Source organism: Belonocnema kinseyi, chromosome 8, assembly GCF_010883055.1.
Source record: "Belonocnema kinseyi isolate 2016_QV_RU_SX_M_011 chromosome 8, B_treatae_v1, whole genome shotgun sequence".
Taxonomy (NCBI): domain Eukaryota; kingdom Metazoa; phylum Arthropoda; class Insecta; order Hymenoptera; family Cynipidae; genus Belonocnema; species Belonocnema kinseyi.
Window position 1 is genome coordinate 66,507,865 of NC_046664.1, and position 17,740 is coordinate 66,525,604.

The 17,740-nt window shown below is 31.8% G+C and overlaps 1 protein-coding gene across 2 annotated transcripts; it reads right to left on the bottom strand.

The window, feature by feature from the left end:
• Positions 1–4,159: 4,159 nt before the first annotated feature.
• LOC117178083 (5'-nucleotidase domain-containing protein 3) lies at positions 4,160–16,717 on the bottom strand. 2 transcript variants are annotated; one of them, XM_033369315.1, is made up of 8 exons: positions 16,547–16,716; positions 14,885–15,112; positions 14,254–14,256; positions 14,044–14,184; positions 13,574–13,731; positions 13,260–13,446; positions 9,117–9,257; positions 4,160–7,313 (listed from the first exon to the last, which is right to left on the bottom strand). In XM_033369315.1, exons 1-8 carry the CDS (start codon positions 16,565–16,567, stop codon positions 6,957–6,959), a joined length of 1,236 nt encoding a protein of 411 aa, XP_033225206.1. In that variant the 5' UTR covers positions 16,568–16,716; the 3' UTR covers positions 4,160–6,956. The 2 variants fall into 2 exon arrangements, with proteins under 2 accessions (XP_033225206.1, XP_033225207.1); XM_033369316.1 differs by lacking the exon at positions 14,254–14,256 and having other exon boundaries at positions 16,547–16,717.
• Positions 16,718–17,740: the final 1,023 nt, after the last annotated feature.

Genomic DNA, 17,740 nt, shown 5'->3' on the forward strand with positions numbered 1-17,740 from the left:
AATGTTGAAATTTAATTTAATTTGACATCTAGTGTCACTTACATAAACAATGAAAAGTGAAAACTTTTGGTTCAACTGTACAATTAAGGTGAAGTTGCAGTTTTCAATTAAATTTTTTTTTATGAAATATAAAAATGGTAAAGATAATTTTCACAAAAAATAGAATAGATCAATGTTCAAGTAATAAAATTAATTCTCAACGAATTTTTAATTTAATAGTTCACATTTAAATCAAAGAAATGAATTTTCAACTGAAGAAAGAGCAGTTAAATTTACCAAAATTTGCCAAAATGACGTATGTTCAACAAAAAAAGATAAAATTTCTATCAAGGAGATCATTTTTCTACAAAAAAAGAAAAAATTGTTTAGGAAAATAAAAAAATTAATAACAAAAAATTGCATTTTTCGTTGATGAAAATTAATTTTTAACGAACTAGTTCAATTCTTGATAAAAAATTGAATTTTTTACTAAAAACCAGAAATCTTTAAACAAAAAACATTATTTCTAGCAAATAAGTTGATTTTTCAACGAAAAACGATGAATTCCCGACGAAAAATGTAATAGTTATGTAAAAAAAGGGTACAATTTTAAATAAAAATCAGTTGAATTCGACCAAAATTCTTTTTTGTCAAACTTTAACAGAGTTATTTTTAATTAAAAAGTTAAATTAAAAAAGAAAAATGCCTTTTTCTAGTTTTATTATCAGCTAAAAATTTGTTTTTAATTTTTTGTTTTCAAAAAAGGTGTGAAGATTTTTTTGGATATCTGCATTGTTCAAATTTAACTAAATGACTGCAATTTTTCTGATAATAAAGCATTTTTCATTTTTTTTCCAAAAATGTGTCAGGTCAAAATTGCTATTTTTTATTTTTGTTTTGTTGCAAAAAATACCCCAGAGATAAAAAAAGTTTCCAGAAAAAAGTTGTTCACCTTGAAAAGTACTATCAAAAGTTAATGTGAATTTTTAATTACTAAGCACAAATTTTTATACAAAAATAAAAAAAGTTGAATTTTCAGTTAAAAAATTAATCTTAACAAAAAAAAATGTTCATCAAAAATACTTAAATTTTCAATCAAAATGATTAATTTCTCAAGTATTCGAATCAGTTTTTTCAAATTTTTGGTTTAAAAAAGTAAAGCATTTTTAATTTTCTTGCAAAAAATACGCTAGAGACAAAAAAAGTTTTCAGAGCGAAGTTGTTCATCTTCAAAAGTATCAGCAAAAGTTTATGCGCTAATTTTCAAATTTTTTTACGCTTTTCGAAATATATACATTTCTTCAAAAAATAGACATTTTTAAAGAACGAACAAACTTTAAACAATATACAAAAAATCTCCAGCAAATAAAGGAATTTTCAATTACTAAACCTAAATTTTGACACAAAAATAAAATATAGTTGAATTTCGTTAAAAAAATTAATTTTCACAAAAAAGGACGAAAAGTTAAAAAAAATTTTTGGTTTAAAAAATAAAGCGTTTTTAATTTTTTTGCAAAAATGCGCTAGAGACGAAAAAAGTTTACAGAGCACAGTTATTCATCTTGAAAAGTACTAGAAAAAGTTAATTTACCACTTTTAAAATTTTTCCCCTTTTTGAAATATGTGCAATTATATCAAAAATTGCTATTTTTGCTGTTATTCGAATAATAAATGAAATTTGTAACAAAATACAAAAAATCATCAGCAAAAAAATGAATTTTTAATTATTAAACAAAATTTTTTATACAAAAATAAAATATAGTTAGTTCCGATTATTAAAAAATCGTCAGCATCTTTTTAATTTAAAACATTTTCCCAATTTTTTTGTGTATTTCCAAATAATGTAAAATCGCGAAACAGAATTACACAAGGAAAACTAAAAATCTTCATTATTTGCAAAAATGCAGTAAAGTGAAACTCTTTTAAAGCGCCGATTTTGGGGCTGACGGTGGGTGGCAAGTAACTTATTATAGCCCGCTCCGCTTTTGTTGGCTCGCCTGAGTGACATCCGCAGACCCCGCGCATCCCGTGCTGCTTCTGTTACACTTACCTGCGGCGCGGCATCAAATCTCAGAAGGACTATAGAAGGGAGGGCTATTGAAGGGTTTCACTGTAATTCAAATAAAATTGGCCACAATTTTTTTCAAAAAATTATAAGAAATTATGTGGAAAATATGTAACATTTTTTGCAGTATTAATTATTAAACACATAATACTAATTATTATTAAAAAAAATGATTGCTACTTAAAGGATTAATAAAAAAGACGGCTTTTTAGTTATTGCTCAATTTTATTGTCGCTCAGGCTTTTATTTTTAACCTTAAGTCAAGTACAGGTTTGCGACCCACTAGAAAAAAAATGTCGCAAAGAATCAAAATTAAAGCCCATCTACAATTAATATACAATGTTTTAATGGCACATTAGGTTACAGCCGAAGAGTTCTATAAAATTTTTATATGTATATACATAAAAAAGAGAATATACAAATTTAATGAAATTAAATTCAAAATTTAAATTTAATTGATCATATCAATATTAATTTATTAAATTTAATTTTATTAAATACTTGTTACATTAACAAAAATTTTCGACTGCGAGTTTCATTCCTCATAGGCAGAAAAAGATAAACCATACCTAAAAATCGAATTATATATTTTTTTACTATAGATCGTTATTCATAATACTTTTCAGAGGTTTAATATTCTCTCGAATTTTATGAAAATTAAGAAAAAATGTTCAAAATACGATTCCGGATATAATTTTTAACCGGTCAAATGTTTTTTTTTTTAATTGAAGAAAACTAAAATCTTAAGAATAAAAGTAGTTTAAAGAAAAATTCACCAAGAATAAATTAACTGCTTGCAATTACCAAATAATTTGTTATTAAAAATTAATAGTGTTATAAATTACATTTTATCATTTTTTAAGAATATTGGGTATTTTATGGCTTAAAAAATTAAAATTCAAGTAAAAATAACAATAAAACATAGTGAAGCAACTTATTTAATATTTTACTTTTTAAAAATTAGATTTTATAAACAAATGCGCAATTAAAACAATTCTTGCATTTTTATCTACTCTTTTTGGCATTGTGTGAAGATAAAAAAGGACCTCACTGTTACTGAAATTTTATAACTTGATTTTTAAAAATTTTCAAATTTGCTAATGTAACTTGTTTATATTAATCACGGTTGTTAAAAAATGTTTATTTAATGTACTGCATTCGTACTGGTAAGCCAAATGGGACACGCTCCCATAAAGGAAGTAATTAAAACTCGTCAAAACTTATAGATTGCGAATTTGTTTATCAAGTTTTGTTTATAACAATTAAAATTGCCACTAAATGGCAATATACTGTTATAAAGGATAACTGGAAATAAAGAAAATTGTACTTCCAAAAAAAGTACAAAAATTATGCAAGAATTGCTGAAATTGCGCATTTGTTTATTAAATTTATTTATAACAATCCAAATAGTCGTGAGAAAATAATGTACTGTTCTGAAATTCTTTTATGTTCCAACCTATTATTTTGAATTGAAATTTAAACCAAAAACTGATTTTATATACGGTTTCATCAAACAATGCTAGAGGCTGCATTTATAATAATCTAAATAGTTAATAACAAATTATTTGTTAATTATCAACAACTAATTTGATATTTGTGAAAAATTTTTTATTGTATTTTTATCATTTTTTCTGTCTAGAACTTACCATTTTTATCCGGTTGCCTTAAAAAAATTTAAAGTTGAATAAATTTCAATAGTATTTGTAACAGCTGATTTTATGAACCTTCTTTTTACAGAAAAAAATCGACTAAAAAAAGTTAAAAATATTAAATGATTCCATTTTTTGCAGCTACACATATTCCTGTAAAATATAATGAAATTCATCAAAACACCCCTTAAAAATAATATTCAACAGGTTACAGCACTTAAAATTCATTTTTTATTTTTCTATCAACAAAACAATAAGTTTATATTTGTTTATGACTTAAATAATGATTCTAAATTTAAAGAAAATGGCAACTAAGCATTGTTTTTACGCATATCTTGAACAAACAGTTAAAAAATAAAGTTTCTAAATATTTTTTATCTTGAAGTAGCAATTTAACTGATTAATTTGTTAATAATAAAATATAGCAATTAAAAAAAAGTTGTGACTTGCAAGAAGATGGGACCATTTATTTTTAAAAAATCCACTTAAATTAATAAATAAAATTTAAAAAATTTTAATCCGCTCATACAAATCTCTTTGAAATTTAGTTAACGTTTTTTAAATAGTGAAAACGAATTAGAATTGTAAGTCCTAGAATAATTTATCAAACAAATATTTTTTCTCAACTCTTATATAGATCTCAAGAATTTAATAAACTTGCTACTTTCATTATGGCTTTAAGAATAATTTGAAGATTTCCTAGTTGAAAATTCCTGTACAGGAACCCTGGAGGATCTCGGATACGTTTCTAGGCACTATCCTGCACACGAAACCTGTTCAGGTAATCTGGTCGGTTCCTGCGTAGGAATTTGGCTAAAGGAACCCTGGAGGATCTCGGAAACGTTTCTAGACACGATGCTGCACACGAAACCTATTCAGGTAATCTTGTCAGTTCCTGCGTAGGAATTTGGCGAAAGGAACCCTGGAGGATCTCGGATACGTTCCTACACACGATCCTGCATACGAAACCTGATCAGGTAATCTGGTCGGTTACTGCGTAGGAATTTGGGGAAAGGAATCCTGGAGGATCTCGGATACGTTTCTATACACGATCCTGCATACGAAACCTGTTCGGGTAATCTGGTCGGTTCCTGCGTAGGAATTTAGCTAAAGGAACCCTGGAGGATCTCGGAAACGTTTCTAGATACGATCCTGCACACGAAACCTGTTCAGGTAATCTGGTCGGTTACTGCGTAGGAATTTGGCGAAAGGAATCCTGGAGGATCTCGGATACGTTTCTAGACACGATCCTGCACACGAAACCTGTTCAGGTAATATGGTCGGTTCCTGCGTAGGAATTTGGCAAAAGGAACCCTGGAGGACCTCGGATACGTTTCTAGACACTATCCTGCACACGAAACCTGTTCAGGTACTCTGGTTGGCTCCTGCGTAGGAATTTGGCGAAAGGAACCCTGGAGGATCTCGGATACGTTTCTAGACACGATCCTGCACACGAAACCTGTTCAGGTAGTATGGTCGGTTCCTGCGCAGGAATTTGGCGAAAGAAATGGCACATGCTCCTGAAATCGAACCGGAACAGGCAAAGGAATCCTCAATGGTCGAGTATAGATTCCTGTACAGGTTCCTTTACGAAGTAAATGGAAGCGTGGGTTCCCAGATCAAATTTCGTCCACAGGAATCTCGACAAATTCTGGACACGTTTCTAGACACGATCCTGCACACGACACCTGTTTAGGTAATTTGGAAGGTTCCTGGGTAAGAATTTGTCAAAGGAAACTGCACATGATCATAGGATCGAACATGCATCGACAAAGGAATCCTCAATAATAGTGTATAGGTTTCTGCAGAGGTTCCTTTGCAAATTAAATTAGGGCGTTCGTTCCCTGCTTCAAATTCCAGTAGAGGAACTTTGGAGGATACTAAATATGTTCCTGGACACGATCCTCAAAATGAAACCAGTACAGGTTTCGTATGCAGTTACAGATTCTTATGTACAGTGTAGAGATTACCGTGCAGGAATTTGGCGAAAAAAACTGCACAAGATGCTGTAATAGAAACTGTAGGGCAAAGGAATCCTCAATCGCTGACTATAGGTTTCTGTACAGGTTTCTTTGAGAAGTAAATTGAGGCGTTGGTTCCCAGCTACAAATTCCTATACAGATACTTCAGAGGATCCTGGAAACGATTCTTCACACGAAAAATGTACAGGTTTCGTGTCTAGGTACAGATTTTCGTGTACAATGTACAGATTCCTGTGCAGAAATTTGGCGAAACAAACTACACAAGATCCTGCAGTAAAACCTGAACGGGCAAAGGGATTCTCAATGGTCGAGTATAGGTTTCTGTACAGATTCATTTGCGACATAAATTGAGGCGTGGGTTTCCAGCTAAAAATTCGTGCACAGCAACGTCGGTCGATTTTGGACACGTTTCTGCACACGAAACATGTAAAGGTAATCTTGATAGTCCCGGTGCAGGAATTTGAAAAAGGAACCTGTATATGGTCCTTTAATAGAATCTACACCGCTAAAGGAATCCTCAGTGATCGAGTATAGGTTCTTTTTCCAAGTAATTTAAGGCGCGGGGTCCTGTACAGAAACAGGTATAGGTTTCCTTTTCAGGAAGTCTTCGCGAAAACTCATGTCACTCAAAGTTATGAAGTTGCTTTTATTTTCTTCCCTTGAAGATCGAGCTTACTATTGAGAGAGCCAAGCCACTAGCGAAACATCGCAGATTAGTTTCTATGCAGGTTCATGTATAGGTTCCTTAACAAGTTTCTGTACATGAACACGTGTCTCAAATAACTCGGTGAAGAAACCTGTATATAATGATTCAAAGGTTAGCTTAAATACAGGTTTCTTTGCGATATCATGTACAGGTACCTGTGCAGTTTCGTGTCAAGCGATTCTTTTTAAAGGAGGATCTTTTTTTAATTACAACAGGAGAATTTGATGGTGGTTGTCCAAATTTGTACCTTGGATTTTTGGTTTTATTTTCAGGAATTCTATACATTACCTTGATTATTGGACGCTAACTAGGATTTTAAAGTTGATTTCAATCTAATCAAAATTTCTGCATCTTCATTCCAGAAACATGTCCAGGATCCTCCGAGGTTCCCGTACCGGCATTTTCAGCTGATTTAAAATTAACTGATCAATACGATCAAGTTAAAAAAAAGTTAATTTACAGAAGTACTTATTCTGCATTCCGAAATAATTCGGTCTAATTTTGCAAATTTTTTTTCTATCTATTATAAACTTTGAATTGCGCTAATCTTGGATTTGCAATAAATCAGAATTTTTTTACATGAAATAACTAGAATATTCGTGAGGCATTACCCCTCGCCTTGGATAAAAAGTATGATTTGTAGAATAATAGAGTAAATTGGTAATGGAACTCATATAAATATCCGCAAATCTGAAAAGTCGCCTCGAAAAATAGGTCGGATTGTGGTAAGTTCGAAAAACGGATCCGAATTGTTCATTAAATACTCGTTTGATTTCATTACGCAATTCATCTCTTTGCCTCATCCATAATTCTAGTTCAGCTGCTGCTTCTGGATCTGCAGTGTCTTGATGATCTTCAATTAGACCCGTGAGCATTTGCAGCCAGTTTGCATTTTCTTTGAATTTTCGATCGTTGAGGGTCTCTATTTCGTGCTGAAAGGTTATTATTAACTTTGAGTTTACTTGAATATTATGTACGAATTAAATAAACTTTTTTTTAAGTAGCGGCATATAAAGGACAAGATAAATTAATTTTATTTAAATTAATTATTTTAAATTTTTTACACCAAACTCTCGCTTTCAGTCACCCCGCTTTCAGTCTTCCTAGAACGGCCACCTCATGCAGTTTCTCAGGTGAGTAGGGCGAGAGCGGTTGAGACATTATATATATAGATATAAATTCCAATTCGATACGAGTCAGGCGGCCTTCACTGTTTACGTTTCTGTCCCACCGCAATCAGCCGAAGGCCATTTGAAGGCAACCCCCGACACTTGACTGAAAGTGAGAGTTTGGTGTATTGGAAATTTATGAATCCTTCATGAAATAATAGAAGTTTTAACGAGAAAAGATCAAGTTTACTTAAAAAATGAAACTGTTAAATATTGAGATAAAAAAGTTAACTTTCAACAAAAAAAATAAGAATTTTCAACAGAATAGTTACATTTTCAAACAAAGAGATGAATTTTCAACCTAAAAATTAATTTTTCGCAAATTAGTTTAACCTTCAACCAATAAGTTGAATTGCCAAGCAAAAAATATGAATTTTCAATCAAGATTATTTTCTATCAAAACGACGGGTTTTCAGAAAAATGCATGATTTTTTTGTCCAAATAGTTGAATTTTCAACTACAGAAGGTACATTTGAAACCAAAACGAAAGTAGTTCAAATTTTTACTTCAACACAAAAATGAATTTTTATGGAAAATAAATCTGAAAAATAGCTTATTTTTCAACCAAGCAGTCGCAAAAAAAAAAGAATACAATATTTAATATTTAAACCAGAAATTATTTTAATTTAAAAAAAAAAGTTTTAACCTAAACCAAGACCGACTAATTTTCAACCAAACAGTTGTTTTTTTAACTTAAAAAAATGCAATTTATACTAAAAGAGGTACAAATTTGAATAAAAACGACGCATTTTCAACAATGGTGTGTAATATTTAAGCAAGAATAATTTTTAGTCAAGAAAATAAAAATTCAAACAAGCTGTTGAATTTTCAAGCGAACAGTTGGGAATTTAACTATTAAAAATGTAAGTAAAAATAAATTATTTTAAACAAAAAAGTTTTTTTAAAAATGAAAATGAGCATTTTTTTCTACTTCCCCCTATTTTCCTCTACTATCCTTTTGTACCACTTAAAAGCGAATTGAATTTGCAGATCCAAATTAAAAAATCAAACTATTTTTGGATGGGAATTTATCGATTTTATTTTAAAAATTTATTATTTGGTCCAAATTTTAACTAAAAAGCTGACTATTCAACAACAAAGTTAGTTTTTTAAAAAAATTGTGCAACTTTCAACCAAGTATGCATAGGAATTTTCAACTAAGAATACTAATTGTGAAACAAAGAAGACGAATTTTTGAACGAAATAAATTACAACAATTAATTTTTAATTAACAAAAAAGAGGAAATTTTTACTAAAATAGTTCAATTTTTGACCAAATTGCTGAATCTTCATTAAAAAAGAACAATCAAATAAATAAATATACTTATAAAAAAAAACATAATTATTCAGGAATATGCCTAAACGATGGAATTCAGAGGCGGAAAGAGCGGTTAAAATAGAAGACTATGGAAAAGAGTGTCAGGTGTTTTTTTGGACCTGTTGGATGGACCCTGAAAATGAATTAATTTTCCATAGTCTTTTATTTGAACTGCTTAATTATAAAATGAAATTAACAAATTATTGATAAAATTTTTTTTTTCATTATTCACAGAGGGAAGTACTTACTGTTAATTCTTTAATAATTGCTCCAGTTCTCCATCCGTGTTGTAGCGTGACATCAGCTAGATCACTATAGGGATGATCTCCAAAGTAGAGCACTTGGTGACCTCGCCATCCGGTCATATCTTGAAGTTGCTTTACGGTTCCCTAAACACATTACCTTAATTATTGTATACCACTTTGTACTCGTGGTTGGAGATTCAGGACTTGGGTGATAACTTTCACAGTCGGTTACGTTAATTCCCACTTGAAATTCACTATTTCAATTCTTTTTTTCGGCTCAGCAAATAAAATAAGTAAGTGTAGTGGAGTGGAATAGAAAATATGGTGGAGTCGAAAGAAGAGTAGTGATTTAGAGTAAACTATAATGGAGTATAGTAAAGAAGAGTAGAAGAAAATTAAATATAGTGGATAGCAGTAGAATGGAATAGGATAAGAATGGAATAAAGTATAATGTAGTCGAGTGGAAAGAAGTAGAGAACACAGGAATATAATGGAGTGAAGAGGAGACTATTGAGTAGAGAGAAGACTATTAAAGTAGAATGGAATTTAATGGAGGAAAGTAGAGACAAGTAGAGTTGAATAGAATATACTGAAGTGGATTGGAATATAGTGAAGTGAAGTAGAATCGAATGGAATATAATTGAATGGAGTTGATTGGAATGGAATATAATGGAAAGGAAAGGATTAGAAAAAAATTAGAAATAATGGAATGGTATAGCTTCGAATGAAATACAATGGAGTGCCGAGTAGTAGAATGTAATGGAATAGAATTGAGCCGAGTGGGAAGGAGTAGCGTACAATGGAATATAATCGAATATAATGGAGTGGAGAGGAGCCTAATAGAATAGAATGGAATATAGAGTGATGTGGAGAGAATCAGAATTAAGTGGAGAATTGTGAAGTGGAATAGAATCAAATATAAAGGAGGGGAGTGGAAAGAATTAGAGCACTATGAAATTTGTTTAGGCGTAGAGAAGCCCATTAGAGTAGAATGAAATATAACAGGGAAGTGAAGAGAACTAGAATCAAATTGAATGTACTAAAGTTAAATGCAATATAGTGGATAGAAGTGGAGTAGAATGGAATACAATATAATATAGTAGAGAGGAACAGAAAATAATGGAGTGAAGTAGAATGGAATAGAATATAATGCAGTGGAGTGGCATACAGCGGAAAGGAGTTGAGTGAAATGGAATATGATGGAATGGAGTATAGTGAAATGGAGTATAGTGGAATGGAATCTATAATGGAACAGAGAGGAGAGCAGCATAGTAGAATGGAATATAATGGAATGGAGTAAAGTGGAGCGCAAAATAATGGAGTCAAGCAGAAGGGAATGGAATGCCAATTAATAAAGTTGAGTGGAACGGAAAGTAATGGCGTGGACTAGAAAGAAATGGAATATAATTGAATGGAGTAGTTTGGAACGGAAAATAATGAAAAGGAGATGGGTAGAATGCAATGGAATATAACTGAATGGAGTAGAATTAAGTGAAGTGGAAGGAAGTAGAGTGCAATGGAATATAATCAAATACAAAGGAATGGAGTAGAGCAAAATATAATATAATGGAATGGAGTACAGTGAAGAGGAAAATAATGGAGTGTAGTAGAATGGAATGGAATATACCGGAGAGAAGTAAAATGGAATGTAAAATAATGGGATGGAGCAGATTGGATGGAACATAATGGAGAGGAGAAGCGTACAATGAAATATATCAGAATGAATCAGTAGATTAGAATGTAATGGAATTGAATTGAGTAAAAAAAGTAGTAGAGTACAATGAAATATAAGAGAATATAATCGAACATAATAAGATGGAATATAATATTCTAAAGTGAAACGGAATTAAGTCTAGTGGAATAGAGTGAAATGGAATATAATGGAATGGAGTAGAGTGGAACGAAAAATAAAGGAGTGGAGTAGAATGAAATAGAATATGATGAAATGAAACATATTGAAATAGAATATATGAGAGAGGAGTAGAATTGCATAGAATATAATAGAGTCGAGTGGAATGGAATATATAATGGAGTAGAAAGAAGAGCAGTAGAGTAGAAAGGAATATAATATAGTAGAGTAGAGTGGAACGAAAAATAGTGGAGTAGAGTATAATGATATGGAATATAATTGAATGGAGTAGTTTGGAATGGAATATAATGAAAAGTATTAGATAAGAATGGAATATAATGGAATGGAGTAAACTGAAATTTAAAAGAGAGGAGAGGAGGCCATTAGAGTAGAATGGAATGGAGTAGAGTGGAATGGGGTAGAATAGAATGGAATTGAATGGAGTATTTTTGAATGGAACATAATGGACCTGAGTAGATTAGAATAGAATACAATTAAATGGAATAGATTGGAATGGAATATAGTGGAAAGGAAAGGAGTAAAATGGAATATGATGGAGAGGCGAGGAGTAGAATTGAATGAAATAGAATTGAGTCGATTGGAAAGGAGTAGAGTATAATGAAATATAATATAGTAAATTGGAGAGAATTATAATAGAATATAATATACTGAAGTAGAATGAAATACAGTGGAGTCGAGCACAGTGGACCGGAAAATAGGGGAGTGGAGTAGAATGGAATGGAATGGAATATACCGAAGACGAGTAAAATGGAATGTAATATAATGGAATGGAGCAGATTCGAATGTAGTATAATAAAGAGGAGTACAAAGGAATGGAATACAGTGGAGTCGAGTGAAAGCGATTAAAGTAGAATGGAATATAATATAGCGGAGAGAAGAACATAAGAGTAGAATGAAATATGCTGAATTAAAATGGAATACAGTGGAATGGAGGAAAATGGAATGGAATATGATAAAGGGGAATAGTGTACAGTAGAAAGAAACAATATGGTAGAGTGTAGTAGAGAGAGATCTATTATATTGAAGTACACTGCAATGTCATGAAATATAATTCAATAGAGTGGAAAGGAGTAGAGTGCAATTTAATGTATTGGAGTTATGATTTTTTTCTATATTTTCCCCATAATTAAATTTTTATTTTACAAAGTTTTTAAGGATTTCTACTAAGAAGAATCGGATCCTTCAGTAGACACCTCAAAACATAACTCTGAATTTTACTCGATTTTTTTAAAGCCAGAAACAATTCAAAAACTGAATAGGACTTGAAAGTCCCTTGTGTGTAAGCCGATGGTGGAGAAAAAACTGTGTAAACGGAGGGTTAAAGTTGAATGGAATGTATTATAAACAAATAGACTGAAGAGGAGTATAGTGGAACGGAATTTAATGGAGTAAAGTTAAATGGGAGATGATTAAGTAGAATGAAGTAGTGTGCAACAGTAGATAGAAGAGTGGAGTGGAATATAATGAAACAGAATAAAGATGAGTATAGTGGGATGGAACCTAATAGAGTAGAATCAAGTTAAATGGAAGATAATTGAGTGGAATGGAGTAGTGCGGAACAGAAGATAGTGGAGTGGAATATAATGAAACAGAATAAAGATGAGTATAGTAGGATGGAACCTAATAGGGTAGAATCGAGTTAAATGAAAGATGATTGAGTGGAATGGAGTAGTGTGGAACAGAAGCTAGTAGAGTGGAGTGGAATATAATGAAACACGATAAAGATGAGTATAGTGGAATGGAACGTAATAGAGTGGAATCAAGTTAAATGTAAGATAACTGAATGGAATGGAGTAGTGTGGAACAGAAGATAGTAGAGTGGAGTGGAATATAATGAAACAGAATAAAGATGAGTATAGTGGGATGGAACCTAATAGAGTAGAATCGAGTTAAATTGAAGATGATTGAGTGGAATGGTGTAGTGTGGAAGAGAAGATAGTAGAGTGGAGTGGAATATAATGAAACAAAATAAATATTAGTATAGTGGGATGGAACCTAATAGAGTAGAATCGAGTTAAATTGAAGATGATTGAGTGGAATGGTGTAGTGTGGAACAGAAGATAGTAGAGTGGAGTGGAATATAATTACATGGAGTAAAGATGATTATAGGCGAATGGAACCTAATAGAGTAGAGTCAAGTTAAAGAACAGATAATTGAGAGGAATGGAGTATTGTGGAACAGAAGATAGTTATAATAATTTGAAGAATTACTGTAATGTTTTTTTCCTATAATTCAAACAAAATATTATAATTTTATAAAGAAATTATTTACGTACTTCAAGGTATATCACTCCTTTTTCTATTTTCGTGACTCGATCCCATAGTTGCGTTTGATTTTCTTCATCGTACATTCTAAGAGGACGCGATTCTTCTGTGAAAAATCTTGGTTTACGCGCTTGAACAATAACTAGATCAAAGTAGTCTTGCCATTTATCGCCCACCAGGAATCTCATACCCTTGTCACTAGAATTTTTATTTCAAGTTGATAAACAATTTACATACCTATTATTTAAAAGCATTCAAGTTTCTCTGAAATAATTTATATACAAAATATTGGATCGTTAAGAAAAAAGTATTAAAATTAACTCACACAAAGTGAAATGGGCTATTAGTAACGAGGAACATTTTCTTCTCCGCAGCTTTCAGTCGGTCGAAGAATTTATTCAGATCTTTATTTGGCTCTAAATACTGTGAAACGTCATTTTCAACTGTTGTATGCATGATAGGATGGCAACTTTGAACTGAATTCTATAAGAAAATTATATATTTTTAAACATAGCATTTTTTTATGTTTCTTTAGATTTTAAATGTCTTTTTAACAATACGAAATTTTCCTACCCAGCAAGGTACTGGACTAACTTTCTTAATTCTCAATTTGTATGTCTTAAGGACTTTCTTTGTCGCCCGCGGTTTTTAATCAAGAAACTTTCAAGCAGCTTTGCGTGACTCAGAAGCTTCCATTGTGTTATTTCTTAAAATTTGTTTAAATTCCTAAATGTAAATTTATTAATGAAAAAAATGTTAATATAATATTTTGATTGTTTTAATTTCATTGCTGACCTTTACATCTCTGAATAATATTTCTGGATGATAATCGATGTGATTTCTCAAAAAATATTCTGTGACATTGCAGAGAAGTACCATTTCCGGTACAGAGAAGAGATCTGCTAACTGAACCATTTTCGTTCGATGCATTCCATCCTGAAAAATCAATCTCGGTTCAACCCTAGAAGCTTTTGGCGAAGTTTCTACACTTTTTTTTTAACCTACCTTCTACCCTTCGCATAATTCGATAGATCCAATCGAACACATGCATACGCCCAAACATGCGAAAAAAAGTTTTTTTATTTAAATTTACTTAACAATTATTATTTAAGGTTATAATAATTTACCTCCAATAACAAAGTAAATGTGCAGAATTCTTGAAAGGAAAATCAAATCAACAAAAGTCCATCGCGGTTTTGTTGCTGTTTCTGTATGCTCGAATTTTTATTTAAAAAAATTTTTTTTTGCTTTGATAAGGATACTGTACAAGTACATAAACGTTGGTGATTATTTTTTACAAATGTTTTTTATTGTGATTTAATAATAGTAAAAATAAAGAAGAGGGAAGAAATAAAAAAATTTGGTCGTTAGATTCTTGGTTATATTTTCAAGAATTTTGCATATTGAATAAATAAATAATGATTTATTTTTTATTATAAATTTATTATTATTATTGTATATAAATATATTTATAAAATTACTAAATATGATAAAACACGTTAATGTCCAGAAAAAAATATATTCTAAACGAAGAAATGAGAGAGTTTTTTCTAAATAAATAAATTTAACAAATATTTAAATAAATTTTAATTTTTCGAAAATCCTTTATATTTGCAAGTCTATAATATATACTTACATGCGTATGTCTTTGAGGGGCTTCAACATAAGCAATCGGTATGATTCTGTTTTTGTAAAGCCGGAGGACTTCATCATCTGGAACCGGATGTAAACCGCGATAAACTGTACCAAACTGAATTTGCAAGAAGCTATCGAGTTTTAATAGAAGCCCTTTTTCAATATCGTAATGAAGGCCTCTCACAGCAAAGCCTTCTCTGTACTCCAACTTCTGTATTCCAGCTGGATACTGAAAGTACAGCATACAAAAAATATTGTTGATGTTATTGAAGAATAAATAATTATGTCAAAGTAGACGTCACGCGCTTATAAAGCAGGATTTTGGAGCCTAATCGTTTTAACCTTCCCCTTCCATATTTTATTTCTCCTTACTTTACGCTTCGCCCCCCCCCCCTCCTCTTCCGAACTTCTTATAATCTACGTCTGCCACATCTCACTTTTCCAATGACACATCCGATTTTTTGCCCTCATTTACTCTTCCCTACTTAACCTCATTTCTAATAATTTCCCTTCATTTTCTCTGCGTGATCATCTCTTATTTCCAACCCCTTCCTCTCCCTTCAATTTCACTACTTTTCTCCACTCATTTCTACTCCTTTCCTCTATCCTAACCTCTCATTTTCGACTACTTCTCTTTCCCTAATTTCCTCTCACTTCGCTCAACTCCTTATTTCTTCTACATTCCCTGCCTTTAATCTCTCTACTTTCCCTCTCCTCACTTCTCCGCATTGGATAAAAGTGCGACGGACGGACACCCAATCAAAACTATAAGAGTTTCTGCCCGTGACTACAAAATTACAAAAAAACTGGTCAAAGTAGCCGCCATTGACCTATAAAAAAGGGTTTCGTATCGTATTAAGGGTATTTTTCAGTCGTTAAAATCTTACCGCTCCCCCTCTCAATAATCCTTTTTAGCCTGTGCTATCTTATATTCCCCTCCCCTAAACTACATTATATTTCCTTCTCACTTAATCCCCTTCCCTCTCACTCTTTTAATAATCCTACTTTTCCTTTTCCGACCTCTAAACTCCACTCCAATCATTCCACCTTAGAAATTTATCGGTTATTAATAGTAAATGAGCAAGACTAATGCACAAAATTAATAAAACATTCAAGTAATATTGTAAATCAAACTTCATTGGGAGAGGACATTCATATATCGCAACAGGATTAATTAAGTGTTCGTCCATTCTTAAGGTTGGAGAAGTAGAGATAAAGGAATAAGAGGAAGTGATGGGAGGTGAGAGGAAAAGCGAATTAGGAGAATTGTTATAAGGAGGGTAGTGAGAGGGAATGTGAAAAGGGAAAGAGAGTAAAATAAGGAAAGGTGAGGGAAACTATTGAAAGCAAGGGATGAGTAAGACAGGGGGAGTATGTGGATGGGAAGTAATGCTGGGGAGGGAATTGAAGAAAGGAATGGGAAGAGGGACGGAAAGTAGAGAAAGCAATGTGGAGTGGATTGGTGGGGTAAGGAAAGGCAATGAAGTAAGAGATGAGGAATCCGTGGAGAGGAGACGATAAGATAGGAACAGAAAGCACATGAACGAAGAGGAGAGAGGAAGGAGTGATGGGAATAGGGGGAAAACGTGTATAACTTAACGTTTTAATAGGCTATAAAACACTTTTTTTAGGTTGACAAGGCTTATTTTAAGTTATAAAATACCTTATATTTTTTTATAAGCATATCTCGTCCTAAGTTGTAAAGTAAGTAATCCAAGGCTGGCTTATAACAAGCGAGAGTGTAATCATAATCGAAGCCGTACACTTGAACTTCCTTCAGATCCAGTTCATTGCAAGCAAACACTCCTCGAGAATTTACGTCTTGTGGCAGCTTCTTTGCTGCAAAAATAAATTTAAAAACAAAATTATATACGTTGAAACCCTTCAATAGCCCTTCCGAGAATTGATGCCGCGCAGCAGATAGGTATAACGGGAGCTGCGCGGGGTGCGCGGGATCTGCTGTTTTCACTCAGCCGAGCACTCAGGCATGAACAAACAAAAGCGGAGCGGGCTATAATGAGTTAGTTTCCACCCGCCGTAAAGATAACAAAACGTAGTTTTTCTCATTTTGCACCTAAATTTCAAGCGGGACTGGAAAAAGTTGTACACGAAAGTTGTAGATTTAGAATAACTACACAATTCTTAGTTAATCCTAATGGTCAATGCCTCGCTTTATTCTTTCAATGATCCTCTACGATTCTGTTTGGGTGGTTTTATTAAAATTTAAACCATTACTGTTATCAAAATAATAACTGTATGATTTCTAAATTAATTTTCTAAATAAACCCCACCCAAATAGAATTCTAGAGAAAAATTCAAGGAATAAAATGAGGCCTTGATCATTCGGAATAAATAAGAATTTTAGCTTTTTCTTAAAGAGAAAATAAACTGAACTTCTAAAGAGCCACTGTTTTATAAACAATTTTTAATTAATTTTCTGAATTACGGTTAGAAACTTCCGTCAAGATTTGCAGAAATTCATTATAGAACTATTTGCTACGATTTTATAAATCATTTTAAATTGGCTCTCTTCTAAAACATATTATAGAAAAAAAGATAGTAATGAGTCTATTCCGATAACGTTTAACATTGGCTATAAAATATCCTCACAAAAAAATATTATTAGACTCAAGGTTTCGATTGATTGTACTTAGACATAATATCGGTTAAATTAGTTCACTAGAAACTTAGATCTGACATGGCAAATAAATATAAAATCTTTAGTATCCTTCCACATAATAAATAAATACAGCAAATTTGGTTCATGCTTTGGGAGAAAATAAAATAAATTCTTCCATTTTAAATGTAAAAAGTCCATCAAAAAATACAACGAAAAAAGATTTTTTACTCTGCGTTA